At 42.2% G+C, this 19,557-nt stretch overlaps 1 protein-coding gene across 1 annotated transcript in view; it reads left to right on the top strand.

Moving 5' to 3' along the window:
• Positions 1 to 19,557, top strand: part of mtap (methylthioadenosine phosphorylase) — a 229,590-nt gene that overhangs the window by 17,198 nt on the left and 192,835 nt on the right. Inside the window, exon 2 of the mRNA XM_068030256.1 lies at positions 9,754 to 9,840. Coding sequence (XP_067886357.1) covers positions 9,754 to 9,840 — 87 coding nt within the window. The remainder of the gene's footprint in view (positions 1 to 9,753; positions 9,841 to 19,557) is intronic.

The following is a 19,557-nucleotide window of genomic DNA, read 5'->3' as shown; positions in this document are numbered from 1 at the left end:
AAGTGTTTGCTCTCTCTCCCTCTCCATTTATAATCTCATCTTGGAGGAGCACAATGATACCTTTGGCCTGATTGAAAGGTAGGTCACCATTAATGTCTCCTTACCTCTCACTGAGGCCAACCCAACTGATCTCACTTTCCACTACGTTGCTTTCTCAAACTGTTGCAGCAACCTCATCTCCACATCTCACTTCAATCTATTTCTATTCCTGCAGTTCCTTTTCCATATTTTCTGCCACTCATCTCATCTGCCCATGTCCCTGACACCATCTTCACTTCTTCCAAAGTCAGCGTTGAATGCTTAGAACCATAAAAATTACAGCACAGAATGCAATCAATTTGCCTGCTATTCACCTGGAGGTGTTCATTCTAATCCCATTTCCCTGCCCTTACCCTTTTATGTTCTTTTGAAAATTCTTAGCCAATTCAGTTATGAAGATAGATTGGCGAAGTTAGGACTGTTTTCCTTGGAGAAGAGAAGGCTGAGAGGTGATTTGATAGAGGTATTCAAAATCATGAAGGGTCTGGAGAGAGTAGATAGAGAGAAACAGTTCCCACTCATGAAAGGATCGGGAACGAGAGGGCACAGGTTTAAAGTATTTGGTAAGAGAAGCAAAAGTGACACGAAGAAAAAGTTTTTCATGCAGCGAGTGGTTAAGGTCTGGAATGCACTGCCTGAGAGTGTGGTGGAGGCAGGTTTGATTGAAGCATTCAAAAGGGAATTAGACTGTTCTATGAAAAGAATGTATGTGCAGGGTTACGGGAGAAGGCGGGGGAATGGAACTGAGTGAAATGCTCGTTCAGAGAGCCAGTGCGGACATGATGGGCTCAATGGCCTCCTGCACTGTAACACTTCTGTGATTCCTCTTCCCTTCCCTCTGATGCCATCTCTTCTTTCAAGCTCCCCCCTTGCCATGTATTCACAATACCCTCTAACCTTTCCCTCTCTGACTCTGAGCGATCTGTCCTCAGCAAAGGACTCAACTTCATCCCCTTTCTCCCCCACCTCTGTGAATTTCGAGCTCAGCAGAATGCTGAGCTCTTCATCTGTCGCATCTGCCTGTGCGCCCACTTCTTTGGCCAAGAGCCATCCTCCCACTTAGCGGACATTTTTACTTGTCTCCAATATTTTCTATCTACCTGGACCCTTCCTCCGTCTGGCCTCTTACTCTCCCTCGATCGTTTCATTGAGAACTGTCGATGTGACATCAGCCGTCTCAATTTCTTTGCTCCCCTCACTCACTCTAACCTGTCTCCCTCTGAACTTGCAGCACTCTGTTCTCTCAGGTTCAACCCTAACATTATTATCAAACCAGCCATTATTGTTGTCTGGCATACTAACCTCTGCATATCAGAGGCCAAATGCAACTCTCTGACACTTCCTCCTACTTCTCCCTGGACCATGACCCACTACCAAACATCAGGCCAGGACTGTCACTGATCTCATCTCCTCTGGAGATCTTCCCTACACGGCCTCCAACCTCATTGTTCCCCAATCCCATACAGCCCGCTTGTACTTCCTTCCCAAAATCCACAAATAAGACTGCCCTGGTAGACCCATTGTTTCAGCTCGTTCTTGCCCCACTGAACTGATTTCTTCCTATCTCGACACAATTTTTACTCCACTTGTCCAGTCTCTTCCCACCTACATCTGTGACTCTTCCGCTGCTCTCTGTCACTTCAACAGTTTACAGTTTTCTGGCCCTCGCCATCTCCTATTCACTATGGACGTCCATCCCCCACCAGGACGGTCGGAGAGTTCTCCGCTTCTTCCATGAACAGTGGCCCAACCAGTCCCCATCCACTACCACCCTCCACCATCTGACTGAACAACTTCTTCTTCAACTCCAATCACTTCCTTCACCCATGTTGCTATGGGTACCTGCATGGTCCTCGCTATTCCTACCTTTTTTGTGGGATACATGGAACATTATTTCTTCCAGTCCTACTCAGGCCCCCTCCCTCACCCCTTCTTCTAGTACATTGATGACTGTATCACTGCCACTTCCTGCTCTCACCCTGAACTGGAAAATTTCATTGACTTCGTTTCCAATTTTCACCCTTCTCTCACCTTCACATGGTCCATCTCCGACTCTTCCCTTCCTTGACTTCTCTGTCTCTATTTCTTGGGATAAGCTATCAACCAATGTTCACTATAAGCCCACTGACTCCCATAACTACCTGGACCACACTTCCTCATGCCCAACTTCCTGCAAGTACTCCATTCCATTCTCCCAGTTTCTCTGTCTCTGTCGCATCTATTCAGATGATGCAAACTTCCACACTAGTGCTTCCAATATGTCTTTTTTTTCCTTCAACCGAGGATTCCCTCCCCACTGTGGTCAACTGTGTCCGATCTATTTCACACACTCCTGCTCTCACCCCTTCCCCTCCCTCCCAGAACGGTGAAGGGGTTCCCTTCATCCTCACCTTCCACCCACCAGCCTCCATATTCAACGGATCATCCTCTGCCATTTCCGCCACCTCCAGCGTGATGCCACCACCAAACACATTGTCCCCTCCCCTTTCAGCATTTAGAAGGGACTGTTCCCTCTGTGGCACCCAGGTCCATTCTTTAATCACCACCAACACCTCCCCCCTTTCCAACGGCACCATTCCATGCAAATGCAGGAGATGCAACACCTACCCTTTTACCTCCTTTCCAGGGCCCCAAATAATCCTTCCAAGTGCAACAGAGATTTACTAGTAATTCTTTCAATTTAGTATACTGTATTTGCTGCTCACATGTGGTCTCCACTACACTGGGGAGACTATAAGCAGACTGGGTGACCCCTTTGCAGAACACCTTCATTCAGTTCGTAAGCGTGACGCCAAGCTTCCTGTCGCTTGTCATTTCAGCTCTCCACCTTGCTCCCACTCTGACCTTTCAGTCCGTGGCCTGCTACAGTGTTCCAATAAAGCTCAATGCAAGTTGAAGTAGCAGCACCTCATCTTTCGAATGGGCACTTTACAGCCTTCTGAACTTGACGTTGAGTTCAGTAATTTAAGATCATAACCTCTGCTCCCATTTTTTCTTTTTTCATGTTTTTTTTTGCTGGAACCGCGTTCCCCCGTTCCTTTTTTAATCCCTTTACTTTGTGTTTGGACAGCTGCTATCCTGCCATTTACACCTCAACCAGACACATCTTTTGTTTCTTTACTTGTCCCATTACCAGTCCCCTTGGCTTTGTACCATGAAACCTTTTGTCATTTAATCTCTCCTGCCCTCCACCTTCCCTTTTGTAATTCATCCCACCCCCAACCACTGCGCCCTTTCACTTGCTCAAAACCTATTAACTTTTTACAGTTCTGATGAAAGTTCACACAGACCTGAAACGTTAACTCTATTGCTCTCTCCACAGATGCTGCCTGACCTGCTGAGTATTTCCAGCATTTTCTATTTTTGTTTCAGATTTCCAGCATCCGCAGTATTTTGTTTTTGAAGACGAAATTTTTTTTGAACCCTCAGTATGTGCGTGCACTGCTTCATGCTCAGTGATGGCATTGCTAATTATGTTGGATGTAATTTGATCACAAATTGGCTGCTTCCAATTGATTAGGGAATTGTGGAAATAGAGAAAAAAATCTTTTCCTTCAATTTCTAAGGCTTGGATTCAAAAAACAGCCAACCAATTCCTGGGCTATGGTATGCTATTCTTGAACAAGCCACTAAGGGGCGCATAAGAATGGTCCAATCTCTTTTCCGCTCTCTCCCCCTCACAGTGGGAAAGCCACAGGCCTCCAGTCAGCATCTTCCTCAAGTTGGCATGTCTGAAATTGTCCTTGCAAAAGTAGCGACCCATTGCTCTGTTATGTTAGTACTTCGACCAACTGTACCACCACATTGCAGTTATATTTTGAATACATTCATTACATAGTCGATTGATCTTTCATTCTGTTCTATTTCATGACAATGGAGCTCAATTTTCAGAATTGATCTCCTTGCCCCGAGGTAGCTGCAAAACTGCATACTTATTGAGTATGGTGAAATACTGTACTTCTTTGAGTATGTATAGGTGTTAAAACTGAACATTAAAGAGATAAATGTAGTCGGTCATTCGTGCAGGATTGACCTTGCCACTGATCTGATTTCGTCACGACTGGCTCCATTTTCTAACGGTTTCAGTGGCGGCCATTTTCTCGATTACTACTTTTTATAAAGGTTGAGGAAGAATCCTTTTCTGACCACACGGGGGCGATAGATACGCACTTACTTTTAGAACTTGTTTTTTCAATTAGGCAAATAGCGAGGCTGTGTGTTCGTCATAAATATGTTGGGTATTCCGCCAACTGATTTTTATTTCTATGGCTCTTAAACACAACTTAACGCTGGCTAAACAATTAAAAAGGGCGAGAAACTGTCATTAATACGTATATAAAAGTATGTATAAATATGAGCTATTTCTTTTCTAGGGTTACAGTTGTAGATCCATGTTGAAATTCAGAATTGTATGTGTACCTGTAATACAGCCCTGCTGGCGCTATTGATATTCTGCCTTTCATTTAGTACTGCTGTGGAAATAACATTAGATATCGACTAACATGTCAAAGCCATTCCAAACCATTGGGACCTTTAGTTACCAGCTGGAACATGTATGATGCCCATGGAAGATTGTTCAGAGTGTGATGTTTCTCTTACTCTGCTTAGTTCCGAATTATGCCCATCGACCATCATATTGCTGTTTGTGGGAGCTAGCTGTGTGAAAATTGCCAGCTGCGTTTTTTGTATTATAACTGTGGCTGCCCTTCAAACAAAGTACTAAATTGGCTGTAAAACAATTTGGGACTTTCTGAAGTCATGAAAGGTGCTATGTAAATGCAAGTCTTTTTTTTAGCTGACCGATTGACTTTTCCTATTCTACTTTTGCAAGAAGAGTTGAGAAGAGAATTTGGTGTTCTGAAAAAGGGTTCAGAATTGGCAATGTTACATCCATCCATTGTCAGAAGGCTGTCTTCACAATTCTTATACCTTGAAAGAAATATCTAATTATCACTGTCGACCAATGTGATCTGATGTATCTTGTGACTGACTGTGTGTCGTGTGCTGACACAGCTTTGATGATAGTGTGGCTTTCTTTTGCAGTGGTTGAATCTAGGAATGAATTTTGCAAAATGAATGACCGGTAAAGAGAATGAGGAATCTGTGCTCAGCAATTGTTTTGCAAAAGCAGAATAATAGGTTAAGTTAAGCCAGGAAAGCAAGATCAAAGTAAATTTTAAATTGAGATATATTTTTAAAAAAAATATAGGAATAATTTCTTAGCACAAAGAGATTGTTTGGTATCAACTGCTGAGAGGGATAGTGGAGACAAAAATGGATGAGATCTTCGCAATGAGGCTACATGATGCAATGGGTGAATTTGGAAAATGGTTAGGATCTGGAATGTACTGCTTGAGAGTGTGGTGGAGGCAGATTCAATCATGACTTGTCAAAGGGAATTGCATATGCACCTGAAGAAAGAGAATTTTGTAGGGATATGGGGAAAGGGCAGGGGAGTGAGATGAGCTAAATTGCTCTTGCAGAGAGCCAACATGGACTTGATGAGCTAAACAGCCTCCTCTGTGCTGTAACCATTCTATGGGAGATGTGTTGTATGATTGCCTTGAAGAGTGATGTCACTTTTTGATCTTAGTATGCTAATGGGATAAGTACCAGAACAGTCATGTGACTCAAAGCCAGCGTCACCCTGCAACTGTAACACCTAGAGGAAGGTTCTGTAAATAGTTAGCTCTGTACTGTAAATTTACCTGTAATAAACCTGTTTGAGATCTTCAACCAACTAGACTCCATGCATCTCGTTTATGTTGCATCAGACAACATAAAGAACTAATTACAAGATGAGCTTCAGTAGGCTGAATAATCATCTCTTGTCCTTGACTTTTTTTGTAACAACTCTAGTAGTATCATTTCCAAGGATTGCCAGTACTTTACAGGCTATAATGCAGACGCGGCAGCATACTGTGAACTTATGCACGCATCATCCAGCCGTTCCTTTGCTTTGAGTGCACAGCCCTGGAGAACTACTTGCTCATTTGTTCTCCTGAGGGATGTACTGAGGGGAAAGCATTCAAATGACTGGCTAGATCCAGCTTGCTTGTTATGCACTAACTCTACTTTGAAAACTGCTGCGTTCTTCAGTGCTACCTCCTCCAGAAAAATCTCCAGGCTCTCCATTGAACACAGCGACTCCAGATGCGCCTCCAACTATCTTGTTAGCCTGCCAAAAAAAATGCTTTCCCTTAAGAATTTATCACCGCTTTAAGAGTGTTGCACACTGCTTGTGAGTTCTCCCTGTCTGGGAAAACCAAACAGGGATAAGGTAATATAGTTAGGTGGCAACTCAAGCACACCAGGTTCTGCAGAATTTGTATAATTTGCATAAACAGGGATAAGGTAATTTATGCAAATTATACAAATTCTGCAGAACCTGGTGTGCTTGAGTTGCCACCTAACTAGTGCAGGTGTGGTGCATGCGGGCAGTAATAGCACAAACCATTTTGAAGCCTGGCTATGGAATTGTCCCTTTCTAATAACTGGTAGAGCTGTGTCCAGCTATAATTTCATGTAGGGCTAATGTTTTACCATAGCTGTAGGCCAGTGGTTTTTGAAATCCTAGGCAGGTGAACCATTCCTGAGGGCCTCCTCGTCCTAATATCATAAGAGTGGTGCCAGTTAATAAGAGAAACAATGGTATTCTTGCAAAAGAAATGTTGTTTAGAACATGCTAGTAAATGAACAAATGCAGAAAGAATTTAGAATAGAAAATGCTTGACACTCTGCACTGGTGGTGTGTGGTTTCCATGGCCGCAGTCGGACAGATGACCTGTGATCCCGAGTTTGAAAACTTATGCTTTGGTTTGTGAAGCAAGGTCTAGAGCAGGTTTATACCACCACAGAATTTCAGGGTATATTACTGTAGAATGGAAATTCGAATTGACGTATCCTTTACAAACACTTCAATTTTTTTTTTACATGAAATAGGAAAGAGTGGAATTTAAACAGAGAAATATCACCAGTTATAAAATAAAATGCCCTTGTCAAAGTAATGTAATTTCCAGGATTATGTGTCAGAGATGAAAGGATAATGAAATTGATAGTGCTGTTATGAGTGGCATAACTTGAACTGGTACGCAGCTAGTTACTGTTGATTGTTTCCGTGTGTGGACAGGGTGTGGTTGGGGGGGGTTTCTACGATTGGGGCACAAGATTGATGCTGAGTTAATCTTAAATAACCTTGAGCACATATTCTTGCAACTGATATTCCACTATGAATTCTCAATGTATTAGAAATGCTGTAATTGCTTGTCATAAGTTTAGTGTCATCTTTATTTTGTTTTTGCACCATGAAAGTTTGTTCATACTGCAAGTATGAATCACACTTGAAAGAAATCTCGACAGCTGCCAGATCTCTGCGATTTCATTCCTGAAGTAGTGTTGCAATCCTGTACAATAGATGCGCTGTAATGCCTAGTGCAACCTTCCAGTGATTTAATCATTCTGCCATTATCATTATGTGGGGCTTATTCCAGCTGGTATCTGTTTCTTGCAATGACAAAAAGGAGAGAGATAGGGCATTGCTGGCCTCTGGCTACCCTTACTGCCTCATACATAAACTGCATGTCTCACTGTTGGCGGGTCCTCAGTAGTACTATGGCTCTGAACTTTGTTGAGGTACCATGGGCACACATTCCTCCCATGTTCAGGTGCATCATGCGGTCTCGGGCGCCTCAGCTGGAGTGTCTGCTGGAGGTTGTATACCCAGAGGCTTGTCCTGAGGGTTCGGCATTGCACTCAACTTGCCACCCTCCAGGAAGAGGACCTCCCTCCTCTCCTCGAGGATGCCTTAAGGTCTGCAAACGCAAAACAAGGGGCCGCCTTCTCCGGGTTCCAGGCCCCTCCTGCTCCATCTTTAATCCAGCAACTATGCACTGAAATGATAGCCACTGTAATGGCTGCCCTGGTGGCTTTAAGTCAGGCCTGCATTCTTTAAGACCCGCCCCCACAGTTGCTAATTGGCCGCATAACCTGCCCCCTCACCAATTAGTAACCCGCCCCTGTGAAAATCGCGGAGGGAGGCTGTGACTGCTTCCTCCTGGGGCAGGATCAGGACCCGGAAATAGTTCCGGCATCCTTTTCTCACCCCCAGAAGCAAAATCAGGCCCTGTATGGCTCAGTGAGCATTCTTCAGTGTGGTTGAAGATGCACGGGGTTGCTGGAACTATTTCAAAGAATAGCAGAGAATCGTGGTATCATGGCCAATATTTATATCTCAATCAACATCACCATAACAGATTATCTGATCATTATCACATTCTATATTAAATGCTATTTGTGGCTGTTTGCTGTGCAGGTTTCCTACATTCCAATAGTGACTACACCTCAAAAGTACTTCACTGACTGTAAAGTGCTTTGGGACATCCTGTGGTCATGAAAGGCACTATATAAATGCAAGTTTATTTTTCTTATGTAGGCCACAGATGCACTACAATGGGCGCTACGCTGAAAAGAATCTTAAGATCCAAACACGTAGTTATCTCTGCATGGTGTCTCCGTCCTCTTTGGCTTGGGCAAGTAGAGAAATCTTGCTGCTGAATCAGAAGGTCTTAAATTCAGTACAGGACTTGAGCACACAATTTAGGTTCACACTTCAGTACAGTACTGAGGGAGAATTACTGTCAGATCTTGCCATCCTGCAGATGAAATGTTAATCCCTCTCTAGTGAAAATTAAAGATTTTATGGCACTATCCAAAGAAATTCTCCTGATATTCTGGCCAATGTTAACTCCTCAGCTAACACCATCAAAAACAGATTGACTGGTCATTCATCTCATTGTTTGTGGAACCTTGCTGTATGCAAATTGGCTGCTGATGTCTACAAAGGTACAGTGACTAAACTGCAAAAGCAGTCCATTGCTGTAAAGCACTTTGGGATGCCTTGAGGGCATGAAAGGCACTTTATAAATCCTAGTTTGTTGCATATTTTTTGCAACTGCAGATTTACACTGCTGGCAAAATCTGAGTGCATGTATACTGCAAAAACCCAGATTTGACCACTGCTTACGATTGTACCTTGGTATAGTTTCATGCGGGGGTTTCTGTGTACTTCTGCTCCCTGACTTAAGTTATTCCAGTGTTCCTAAGGATTGATTATTTGGATCATTGCCAGTTATAGCAGCAATATATAACCATATATATTAAAGTTGGTGATGACTGGTGCTAGATTGATCTCATCAAGCTGTTGCAATTATGAATAAAAGGTGAATAACTGAATCATAACATCCATTATTGTTCAAAACTGCTAAGGTACTTCTCTCACCTTTCAACTGCTGACTACTGAATCCATTGCAATCTATTGGAACTAAAAAGATAAATGCAAGTCTTTCTTTTATATAGTGCTTTCATGACCTCAGGATGTCACATCATGTTCAGTCCAGCTGAATTTCTACACCATCTGAAATTGCGATGTCCTTTAATGGAGGAGTTTTAAGATGTATAAAATGGAATGTATAAAAGTGATGAGTATTGAGAACAGGCTGTCAGTCAATTGCTTTGTGGAGGTGTTAACTGACTTGGTCTTGGTCCCACAATTGATGCATTAATAAGTTGATACATAGATTTGGTTGAAATTTTCCAGACCCTGAAATTATCCTGAGTGTACCTGAGCATATCATTGAAAAGTCTTGTCAACTGATGGTACCTGTATAATTAACAGCATATGTTTACATTTTAACTTTCTGTTTTATTGGATTACAGATTGGAATTATTGGTGGGTCAGGACTGGGTGACCTGGACATTTTGGAGGAAAAGACTGAGAAATGTGTAGATACACCATTTGGAAAGGTTTGTTATTTGTGCTTGTCCATGCACTGCTTTATTGGTTTATGCCAGTTGTGTGTTTTGAATCACAGATCCATATGTGGTTGTTAACATATCTCTATCTTTGAATGGAAAGGAAATATATCCTATCTGCTTTTCCCCTCTCCTCTTCCCTTCCCGAGGCTTGTATAATACATAATATCTGTAACAGATCTTTTAATCTTCTCTCAATTTTCAAAGGAAAAGCTTGTCTTATTTGGAATCTCTTTCTCTCTCTCTCTCTCTCTCTCCTTTTTTCTCTTTTCTTGTGCTCTCCTATTTTCTCTTTTTTTTTCTTTCACCCTCTCATTTCTGTTGATATGTCCTTGGTAAAGCTTCTCTGAATTTTCCTCCCTTGTTTCTCCTAAACTGTAAGTATCTCCTTCTGTCTGCTGTTCCTCCACTCTGTTGAAACCTAGATTAATTACTCTGTTTCCTACTCAAACTTACTCCAATAGTCAGGCTTTACCTCAACTTGCATCACCTAGTCATTACTACTTTTATGTTGTCTCCTACACTTCTCCAATTGAAAGGGGGCAGTCTGAGCTGTTGATTTCTCCACAGTTGCCATAATTATAAGTTTGTTTGTTTCACCATACTGGTTCATCAGTATGTTATTTTTATCCAACCTTTCCCTTCTCCACAGATGGTTTCCTGTTGCAAAGCAGTCTTTCTCTGTCTATTTGTCTCACTATGAACTCTGGGTTCAGGTGAGATCATCTCACCACCCTGTAGCATGTCAGTGCAGTGCTTCATCACTCGCTACAGGACAGAAAAGCTTCTTTTGATTTTTACATCTACAGAATTTTAATTCTAATAGTCTGGCATTTTTATTGAGGTGACTAGTATGATGAAGTGGCAGTTTGTGAAAATGCTTCACCACAATAAATACTTTACTAAAATGGTGCTTCTTAGAATACAGAAGGTGGCTGGGAATGAAAATGTAACCCCCGTTACTGAATTTCTTTAAATTCAGACCAGTTATTCATGGTTAGAGCTTATCTAGTATTTTGTAAGGCTAATAGATGTAGTGGTTCAGATCTGGCATAAAGCTACTAGCTTTACAGCAGAGAGTATAAAATAAATTAAAATGTGCATTATATTTGTGCTTTAGAATGTGCTACTTGCATTTAAGTCGTAAGGGCTCTCCATTGCCATTAATTGCTTATGTTAGGAACAAGTTGGACTGGTGCAATGAGGCCTGAGCACTGCGAACTCATCTACATTGGAATTCTCATTTTTATTTATGATCGGTTTGAGAAGTACCAACATTACAAGCCAATTCTTGAATGTTGTTCAATTCATTAGTAGTAGGTACTACCAAAAAGATTGTAGCTTTTTTTATTCTTTCTTGGTGTTTCGGACAGGTGATAAAGGATTTGGGTGGTTTCCACTGTTCACCTCCCAACTGACAGCAATCATGTTTTCTCAAAATGATGAGTTAGCCCTTGAGGATTTTACTCGCCAGATAAACAGACAGTGACAGGTTTTCTTTAAGGTTTAAAAACAGATGATTAACTATTTATTGAACAATAATCATTCCCCAAAATGTTCACAACGCTACTCACACACACATTCACTCTCTCGCAAGCTCTCTCAAGAGAAGATAAATAGAAGGCAAAGGGAAGGATTCAAAGTGTGGTAGGTATTCAGATTTACCATAAACCACGTTGATTCTTCTAAATAGAACAGTCTCTTTTAAAGGTGCAGGCCTGGGTTATTTGTAGTCTTGACTTGTTGAGGCGTTGTCGATTCCTGGTGGTTAAGATTTCAGATTGGAGGTGGTCGGTCACTTTCAGTTCACTGCTGCACCAATTTGAAGTGTAGAATTAGCAGCAGAGCATCTTCCTTGCCTGGCTGGGCTTCTTTCCACAGCTCTCAGCTGAATTGCTTTTCTGTGATGTTCTTGTGATCTCCCCTGTTGTGACCACACGATGGATCAAGATGTGGAATCCATGGCCATCCATTAATGTCTGGATGAGTATAATTCATTTAATCCAGTTATGATGTTGCTACTTCACACCTTTGTTTCAGAAGAACCCATTTAATTCAGGAATGTCTCTTGGTGATTTCAGGATGGGTGTAATTGTCACCTCTTAGCCTGAAATGTATCTGTTTGGCCTTAACAGACAGTGAGGCAATGTTTGAATACATAGGCCAGGTCGTCTCTCCTTTGGCAGCCATCTTTTTTTATAAAGGTGAAGTCAATTTTAAAGAGCCCACCTTGAATAAAGTTCGTATCTTTAAAGTAGGAATATGATATGGGCATGATAATGGGATGTGAGTGTCATTGGCAAGGCAAGCATTTGTTGCCGATCCCTGATTGACCTCGCGAAGGTGGTGGTGAGCCGCTGCCTTGAACCGCTGCAGTCCTTGTGGTGTAGATACACCCACAGCTGGGGAGTTAAAAAAAAAAAATTCTTGGGATGTGGGCGTCGCTGGCAAGGCCAACATTTGTTGCCAAATTGTCCTTGACTGAGTGGCTTGCTGGGCCATTTCAGAGGGCAGTTAAGAGTCAGTCACATGTAGGCCGGACCAGGTAAGGGTGTTAGATCTCCTTCCCTAAAGGACATTAGTGAACCCGATGGGTTTTTACAAAAATTGATAGTTTCATGGCACCGTTACTGAAACTAACTCACAATTCCAGATTTTAATTAATTGAATTTAAATTCAACCAGGTGCTGAGGTGGGATTTGAACCCCTGTCCTCAGGGGTTAGCCCAGGCCTCTGGATTACTAGTCCGGTGACATTACCACTACGCCACCATCTTCCCCAGGATTTTGATCCCGTGACAGTGAAGGAGTGGTGATATAATTCCAAATCAGGATTTTAAAAAAAATCTATACTGTGTTTTGTGCTAATTGTCATTTCTACGAGGACATGCTGAAAGATGGCATTCAGTTCTATGCAAATGTTAATAAGATGGGCTAAAAGCCTACTTCTTGATATCCATTATTTTATAAAATGATGTAGGTTGCATTTAGCCATTCCTAGAGGTTTTTTCTGTCAGAACATACCTAAAATAAACTGGGATTTTTTTTTGCCATGTGTACTGCATCATTGATCGCTAGCATAAACCATGGGCCATGTTTGCCTGTCTGATCCTTTTGAGGATCAGAGTGGCATTTTTGCTATTTTCAAAATAAGGTAATGGTCACATTATATTTATCCTCCCACTTTTTCCATTGTTCAGTGGAAGCACTCTTGCCTCTGAAGCAGAAAGTCTTGTGTTGAAGTGATATTTCAGCGACTTGAGCACAACATCTAGGCTGCCAGTCTTGTGACATTGTTTGGATGAAACATTAAACCTGCTCTCTCAGGTAAAAGATCCCATGACACTTTTTCAGTGAAGAGTGGGGTAGCTCTTCCAGTGACCTGGCCAATGTTTATCCCACAAACAACATCAGGAAAACAGATTATCATCTCATTGCTGTTTGTGGGATCTTGCTGTATGCAAATTGGCTGATGTGTTTCCCCACATTACAACAGTGAATATAGTTCAAAATGACCTAATTGGCTGTTAAGCACTTTGTGAGTTTGTGAAAGGTGCTACATAAATGCAAGTTCCTTCTTCTGCATGTTAATTTGCTTATTAGTTTTAAAAGATGTACAGTATTAGTTTGTGTCTGATTTCCCAGATGCTGATCCTTGATCTTAGACATATCACCATGGAGAGGATATTACCAAAGAGTGAAAAAGTATATCTGTGACACAGTTTGCTCTGGCCAACAGGTTGCCTATCTCGCTGTGGCTGGTTATGTAGCAAATCCTTATCTTCTCTGCCTATCTCCCCTCTTGGCTAGGAGCAATAGTTGCTACGGGGAAGATCAGTAAGAGGAGAAGGGAAGAAGCTAGAAAATGTTATACAGAAAAAGACTTTTGAAATTGCAACTGCTACAGATCTTACACCATACTCTTGATGTGGATGTTCTAATCCAGAAAGCCAGTTGGCGAAGGATGATACTGGAGCCAGTCTTTACTCAGTCTAACATTAATTTACAGAATTAAACATTACAAGCTTTTAACTCAACTACCCCACAGTTTCAGTAAGGGTCTCCTTAATATATGCTCAAGTGAAAACCCAATTAATGCCCTCCACCTGAATATAATTAAACACAATTGATATACCATTAAGAGTGTACACCAGCTAGTTCCTCATACAGTCTCTTAGAGGGGAATTTTAGCCAAAAAAACAGATGGTTTGGTTGGGGGATAGAGGATGGGGGGTTTAAAGTATTTAAAATCAGAATGCTGACCCAAACCAACATCTATCCCACCCACTTCCAGTTTTAACGGAGGCGGGAAGGTGGGTAGGAAAACAATCTGCTCCAAGGAGGCAGGTTGGCATTTTATGATATTGAGGCTGCGAGCCTCATTATTATTCAGTTTTTTTGACTTTCAGCTATAGATGGTTTTGTTTCCCAGACTTCTGGAAATCTGGCTGCCAGGTCCGGGAGGTGAGTGCCTTAGCACCCCTGTTTGGGCAACCACCGTGATCGGGTACCTCTTCCTAGCCTTCCCCAACAGGCCTCCAATTTCCCCCCTACCCCCGCCCCCCCTCAACAGACCTCTCACCCCCACTGACCTCTAACCAGCTGCCCCTCCCCAGACCTCTGATATTCATCCCCCGCCAAACAACAACCTCCAATATCCATCCGAGGCCTCTGAGCATGAAATTACCTTGTCCCATGGCCTCCACTGCCTTGTTCCCCATCCAATTGGAAGCTAAGCCTGTCAATTAGTCTGGCTTCCGGATGATGATATCACACGTGAAACTCCGCAGCGTGCAAGGGAATCCCAAATTACCAACCCGACGTTCTCACCCCACTCCCGGCAGGTACGGATTGTTAAAAATCCAGGCCTTAGAGTTTTGATGTTCTCGCTGTTCAGTTTTAGTTCTGACTGAAGTTTTGTTATGAAATATTGCTTTAATCTGGTAAAAATATCAATTAAGTGAAATTTTTAGCTTCCAACTCTAGCCATTCTCATGAAGTTCACTTCACTTCTCTCACAGAGCCTGCTTACAAATAAAACTCATATTTGCAGATAAGGGTTTCCATGCGATCACTTGAATGTGTGCTAAGTGTTCTATTCCAGAAAACCAGTTAGCAAAGGATAAAACTGGAGCCAATCTTTACACACTTTTATATTTATTCACAGAGTTGCATATTACAAGCAACCCCAGTTCTAATCTGTGTTTATTAGCAGGTCAAGTGAATACCCCAGTTAATGCCCACAACCTACTTACAATTAAGCACAATTAATATACCAAGCACTCTGACCAGTCTGGGGATAACTACTGAGGCACCTACACATTACATTATCTGGTGATGTTTGACTGCCTAAGTGAGCTGGAGTATTCTGTGGAGAGAATGGTCATTTCAGGGCAGTGTGTAATGCAGCTACCAGTTAGAGAGCTCTTAAGCCGAAAAACAGTTCTCTAATAAATGCTCTGATTGAGGTTACAGACACTTTTGCCTCCAATATACTGCTATTTTTGTTGTTTGGTTTTAACATGCTGGAGAATCAGATTGAGACAGCCATAATGCAGAGCTTCAGTAAACTGGTTGCAGGCCAACAGTTTGCTCCCACACAGATCACTGGACATGTTGAGGGAGTACCCAGCAGCAGAAGGTGGCACAGATGATGGAGCTGTCTAAGGCTGAGGTCTCATCCATCCCACCTAGATGCCCGACTAAATGACTCGGTGTGGCAATTAGTGTGGAGGACCAGGCAGCCACCATGGCATTAGATGGAATGACAATCGTTTCTCGGCCATCGCATGACCCAGCACAAGTAGGTGCTCAACTACCTCCATCCCAATAGCGATGAGAGCCAACAGCCAGCTATCGACTTCCCCTCTCACTTCGGTGATACTTTCTCTGCTTTTCTACTACCCAGATCAGGCAATGGAAGACATAGAGTAATTACATTCACAAAGGGAAAGAGTGAAATAAGACACACTGAACAGTCTGCTCACAATATTAAACAGAATAAAATGGATGGATTTTATTTCAGCTGTGTCCTGAGAGTTCACTGGGAATGAAGTGGAATAAAATAGCAGCACAGTACTGGATTGGTATCCATAGTAGTTGATTAAGGGTATGGTAACCATCTATATCGAAAGCTGATAGTGTAAGCGCCAAAGCACTTCAGTTACTTAACAATGTTACAGCTTCGCGAGTGGCTGAAGAGCCCAACTCTCAAGCCACAGTCCTTGCCACTGATGATGCAGATGTAAATCACAGGGCCAGATGACAAAGCCTGCATAGTATTAACTCTTGAAAGCTGATGTACTTTCCTTTCTGTTTTCTTCTCTTTCTTATCTCTCAGCCTCCTCTCAAGACTACTTGTGGTAGATCTTAACTTTGTAAAATGGATGATAACAAGTTGACAACCTGCATTACGTCTCTCCTCATTTTTATTTCCACTGAGGTCAATAGAGTGAGCTGTAAAATAGGCTGCCAACTCTCATTACCGATTTTACACTATTGCATAGTCAAGATCTACCTTCTTATTGTCTCATGTGGCACAATCCTCTAGTGTGGCTTGTTGTTAGTTACATCTTCCCAGCTTATGGGATTGATGTTAAAAGTTTAAGTCTCTTTTGCAAACTTTGTTAAATCTAAGGGTAATAGTTGATGTAGGCCAGAGAGAAATGGTGACAGTAGCTCAACTCAAATGCTTACTTCACCCAATGTAGTCGTGTCCACATGTGCTCAATAAAGTGGGCCAAAACACTCGAGTAGGGATAATGCTCCACTTTAATGGACACCTGTGGACCTCATTGAAATAGTTAGTTAAGGGATTAAGTTAATGGCTTACCAATTCAACCTGCCTTAAGACATTTCGACCTGGATATTCATAGGGGTGGGTTACACAGGCGCGGGTGGAATTTCGGGCAGGAAACCTGGAGCTTTGTGGAGTTTTAACTCTGCAACGTGCGCCCTTCATCATTGACAGGTTTTCTCCCTCGGATGTCAGCCTGATTATCAGGCTTGGCTTCCAGTCGGATGGGGAGGGCTCCAGAGCAGACTGTTGGAGCAGATAGGGCCAATCCACAATCTTGGGGGTGTGGTGGTGGCGCGATCACTGACCCTGGAGGCAGGGTTCTAATTGGAGGGATCTTTGGGACCCAAGGTATGGGGAGGACTCCTGATGAGGGGGAGCTTGGAAGGATGGGGGAAGTACTCTGGCTCCTCCTTGCCCACAAGCAGTGCTGTAAACGCACTCACCTTCTCCACGAAACTGTCCTCACTTCAAGGCCCAGGAAACCTGGCTATCCTCCGTGACACCTGCAAAGCAGTTTAAATCAGAGGGTGCTAATCTCATTAAAATATTTAAATTGCCAACTCGCCTCCTGGGAGCAGGTTGGCTGTCCACCCCTTGTCCTGTTACTGTTAAACCTGAAAGTGGGCAGATTGGGTCAGGGTTCAGATGTTTTAATTTTAACATCTGTCCTGATCTCGGCCCACCCATTTTAATCCATCTCTTCTTGTCTGCATCCGCAATTCAGCATGCATGGTTTCAGGCTCAGACTTAGAGTCTTCTGAAGTTCATTCAGTACTCAACTGTTTATGGAAGGGTTATGCTGGTGATTTCAATATTGAGTGCACCAACAACAAAAATGGTGCAAAATCAAATTGTAAACAACTATCACTGCAGCAAAATAAAGTCTTAATATTAGCCACTGAAATCATCAAAATGGCTGAAGCAACTCTCCCATACTGCACCTGTTTTATAAGGATGCGAAACATCTTCAGTTCATTGCCAGCACTGTGCATAGAAAATGGCATCAACAGGTACCTTAAATCTATTTGCATAATTTTTAATGATTTAATGATTGGATTGTACAAAAGCACTCCTCTTAAGTTGAAGCCTGGCTGTCAAATGCAAACTGAGTGAGAAACAAGCATATTCACCTGATTCTGCTTCTGCTCCACAATCCCCTCAGCTCAGCTGACTGGTAGCTGCATGACTGATGCGCCTGAACCCATAACCCTTCCAGTGACTAGAAACATTTCAGTCCTGAATGAAGCTGGCATCAGATCATTTGAAACAAATGGTGCACACAATCACATGTAAATAACATTTGTCTTTTGCATTGCTTTAGCCAATTTTCTTTTAGTTTTAGATGTTTGACGTTCAACATGGACAAACCAGCCCAGGTGCTGCTGAAATCATGCTGTTGACATAGGAGGAACTAAGTGCTCAATAAAACACTGCAAAACAAAAAGCCTCGAATCAGTTGGCCAAATTCTTTTTCTGCATTTTGTTTCTTTATGTGATGGGTGTGGATTGTTTCTAGTTCAAAATATGTTGTTCAACAACACATGCTTTATTCAGGAGTTCTTTGTATTTAAGATACTCTTTGTATTTGTCTAAATCAGCTAGTCTGACTCACCTCACATATTTCTCATATTTTCACAATGGTTTCCCTCTTTGGAGCCCTTTAACGCCACACAGTGTGCATGTCAATTGCTGGGAACATTTCTTCATATACCAATTTGTTTCTCCGGTATTATAAGAATTCAATATATTTTTTATCAGGCTGTACCTTTACAGTATTGAATCAGTGCCAGTGCTTCAACTGTTTGGGTGGATTTTACCACATAGTTAGGTCCAATCATAGAGACTTCAATGGGGTTGTTTTTGTTCTCTTATCTGTTGACAGTGATGGGATAATAATGAGTGCAGTTCTCTGAGAAAATTCACAGCAGTGCAAAAGCTGCTTTTGCTGTTTAATTCAAATTTGAGGGGACTGCCCTCTTTGAGCTGATTTCTACTGTATATGCTGCTAAACCCAGCTTCCTTATCCTATTGAATCCTTTCTTTTAGGCAGCTACTGCTGCTTTTATGTTGTGCCAGGATACATGTTAGTGGGACCAAGTCCCAAAGTACGAGTAGCGTGCTGCCAACTGCAGCTTGAAAGTCAACTTGTTGGGAACGGGCATCGCTAGCATGGTGGAGGAGAGGGGAGCAGGCTTATAGGTGTTGTCGCATTCCGAATTAATAGCAGGCCGATACAAAGGTTGCTTAAAGAAAAAAATGTAGTTGTTTTGCTCAAAGGGAGCAATTTGGATAAAGGGATGGCTGATTCCTACTGTCGTATGTTTGTACTTTTAAAATGCATTAAAGTACTTATATTTTGATTAAAAATATTTTAAAATTTATGTGGATTTTCTGCTATTTGATTATATTAAATGGGTTACCCTATAAATTAATGAGAGAGTGCTCATTTTGAGCTGGTTATAATATAAAACGTGCACAAGAATCGTTTTCTAAAAATCTAGGGGTTACTCCCCAATAAAATACTGATTCAATACCCATTTGCATTTTCCAGGATTTTGCAATAGACTTTGAAATATATGTAAATATTTTATGAGGTGCAAAAGCATACCAGTCAAAACAGTCTCCTTACTTATCAACCTGCAAGTCTTTGGCTGTGGGAGGAAACCGGAGCACCCGGCAAAAACCCACGTGGTCACAGGGAAAACTTGCAAACTCTGCACAGGCAGTACCCAGAATCGAACCCGGGTCGCTGGAGCTGTGAGGCTGCGGTGCTAACCACTGCGCCACTGTGATTTGGAAAGCTTAAAAATATATGTTATGTGGCCTGTGGAGTGGCGGGACTGAATTGACAGTGCGTTGCTCCCACCACCATCAGAATCATCTATTTTGATTGGGGGCTTTGTCCTGAGT

Source organism: Heterodontus francisci, chromosome 4 (genome assembly GCF_036365525.1).
Source record: "Heterodontus francisci isolate sHetFra1 chromosome 4, sHetFra1.hap1, whole genome shotgun sequence".
Lineage (NCBI taxonomy): Eukaryota > Metazoa > Chordata > Chondrichthyes > Heterodontiformes > Heterodontidae > Heterodontus > Heterodontus francisci.
Note: the sequence above shows the minus strand (reverse complement) of the source record. Positions and strands in the feature narration are given on the sequence as shown.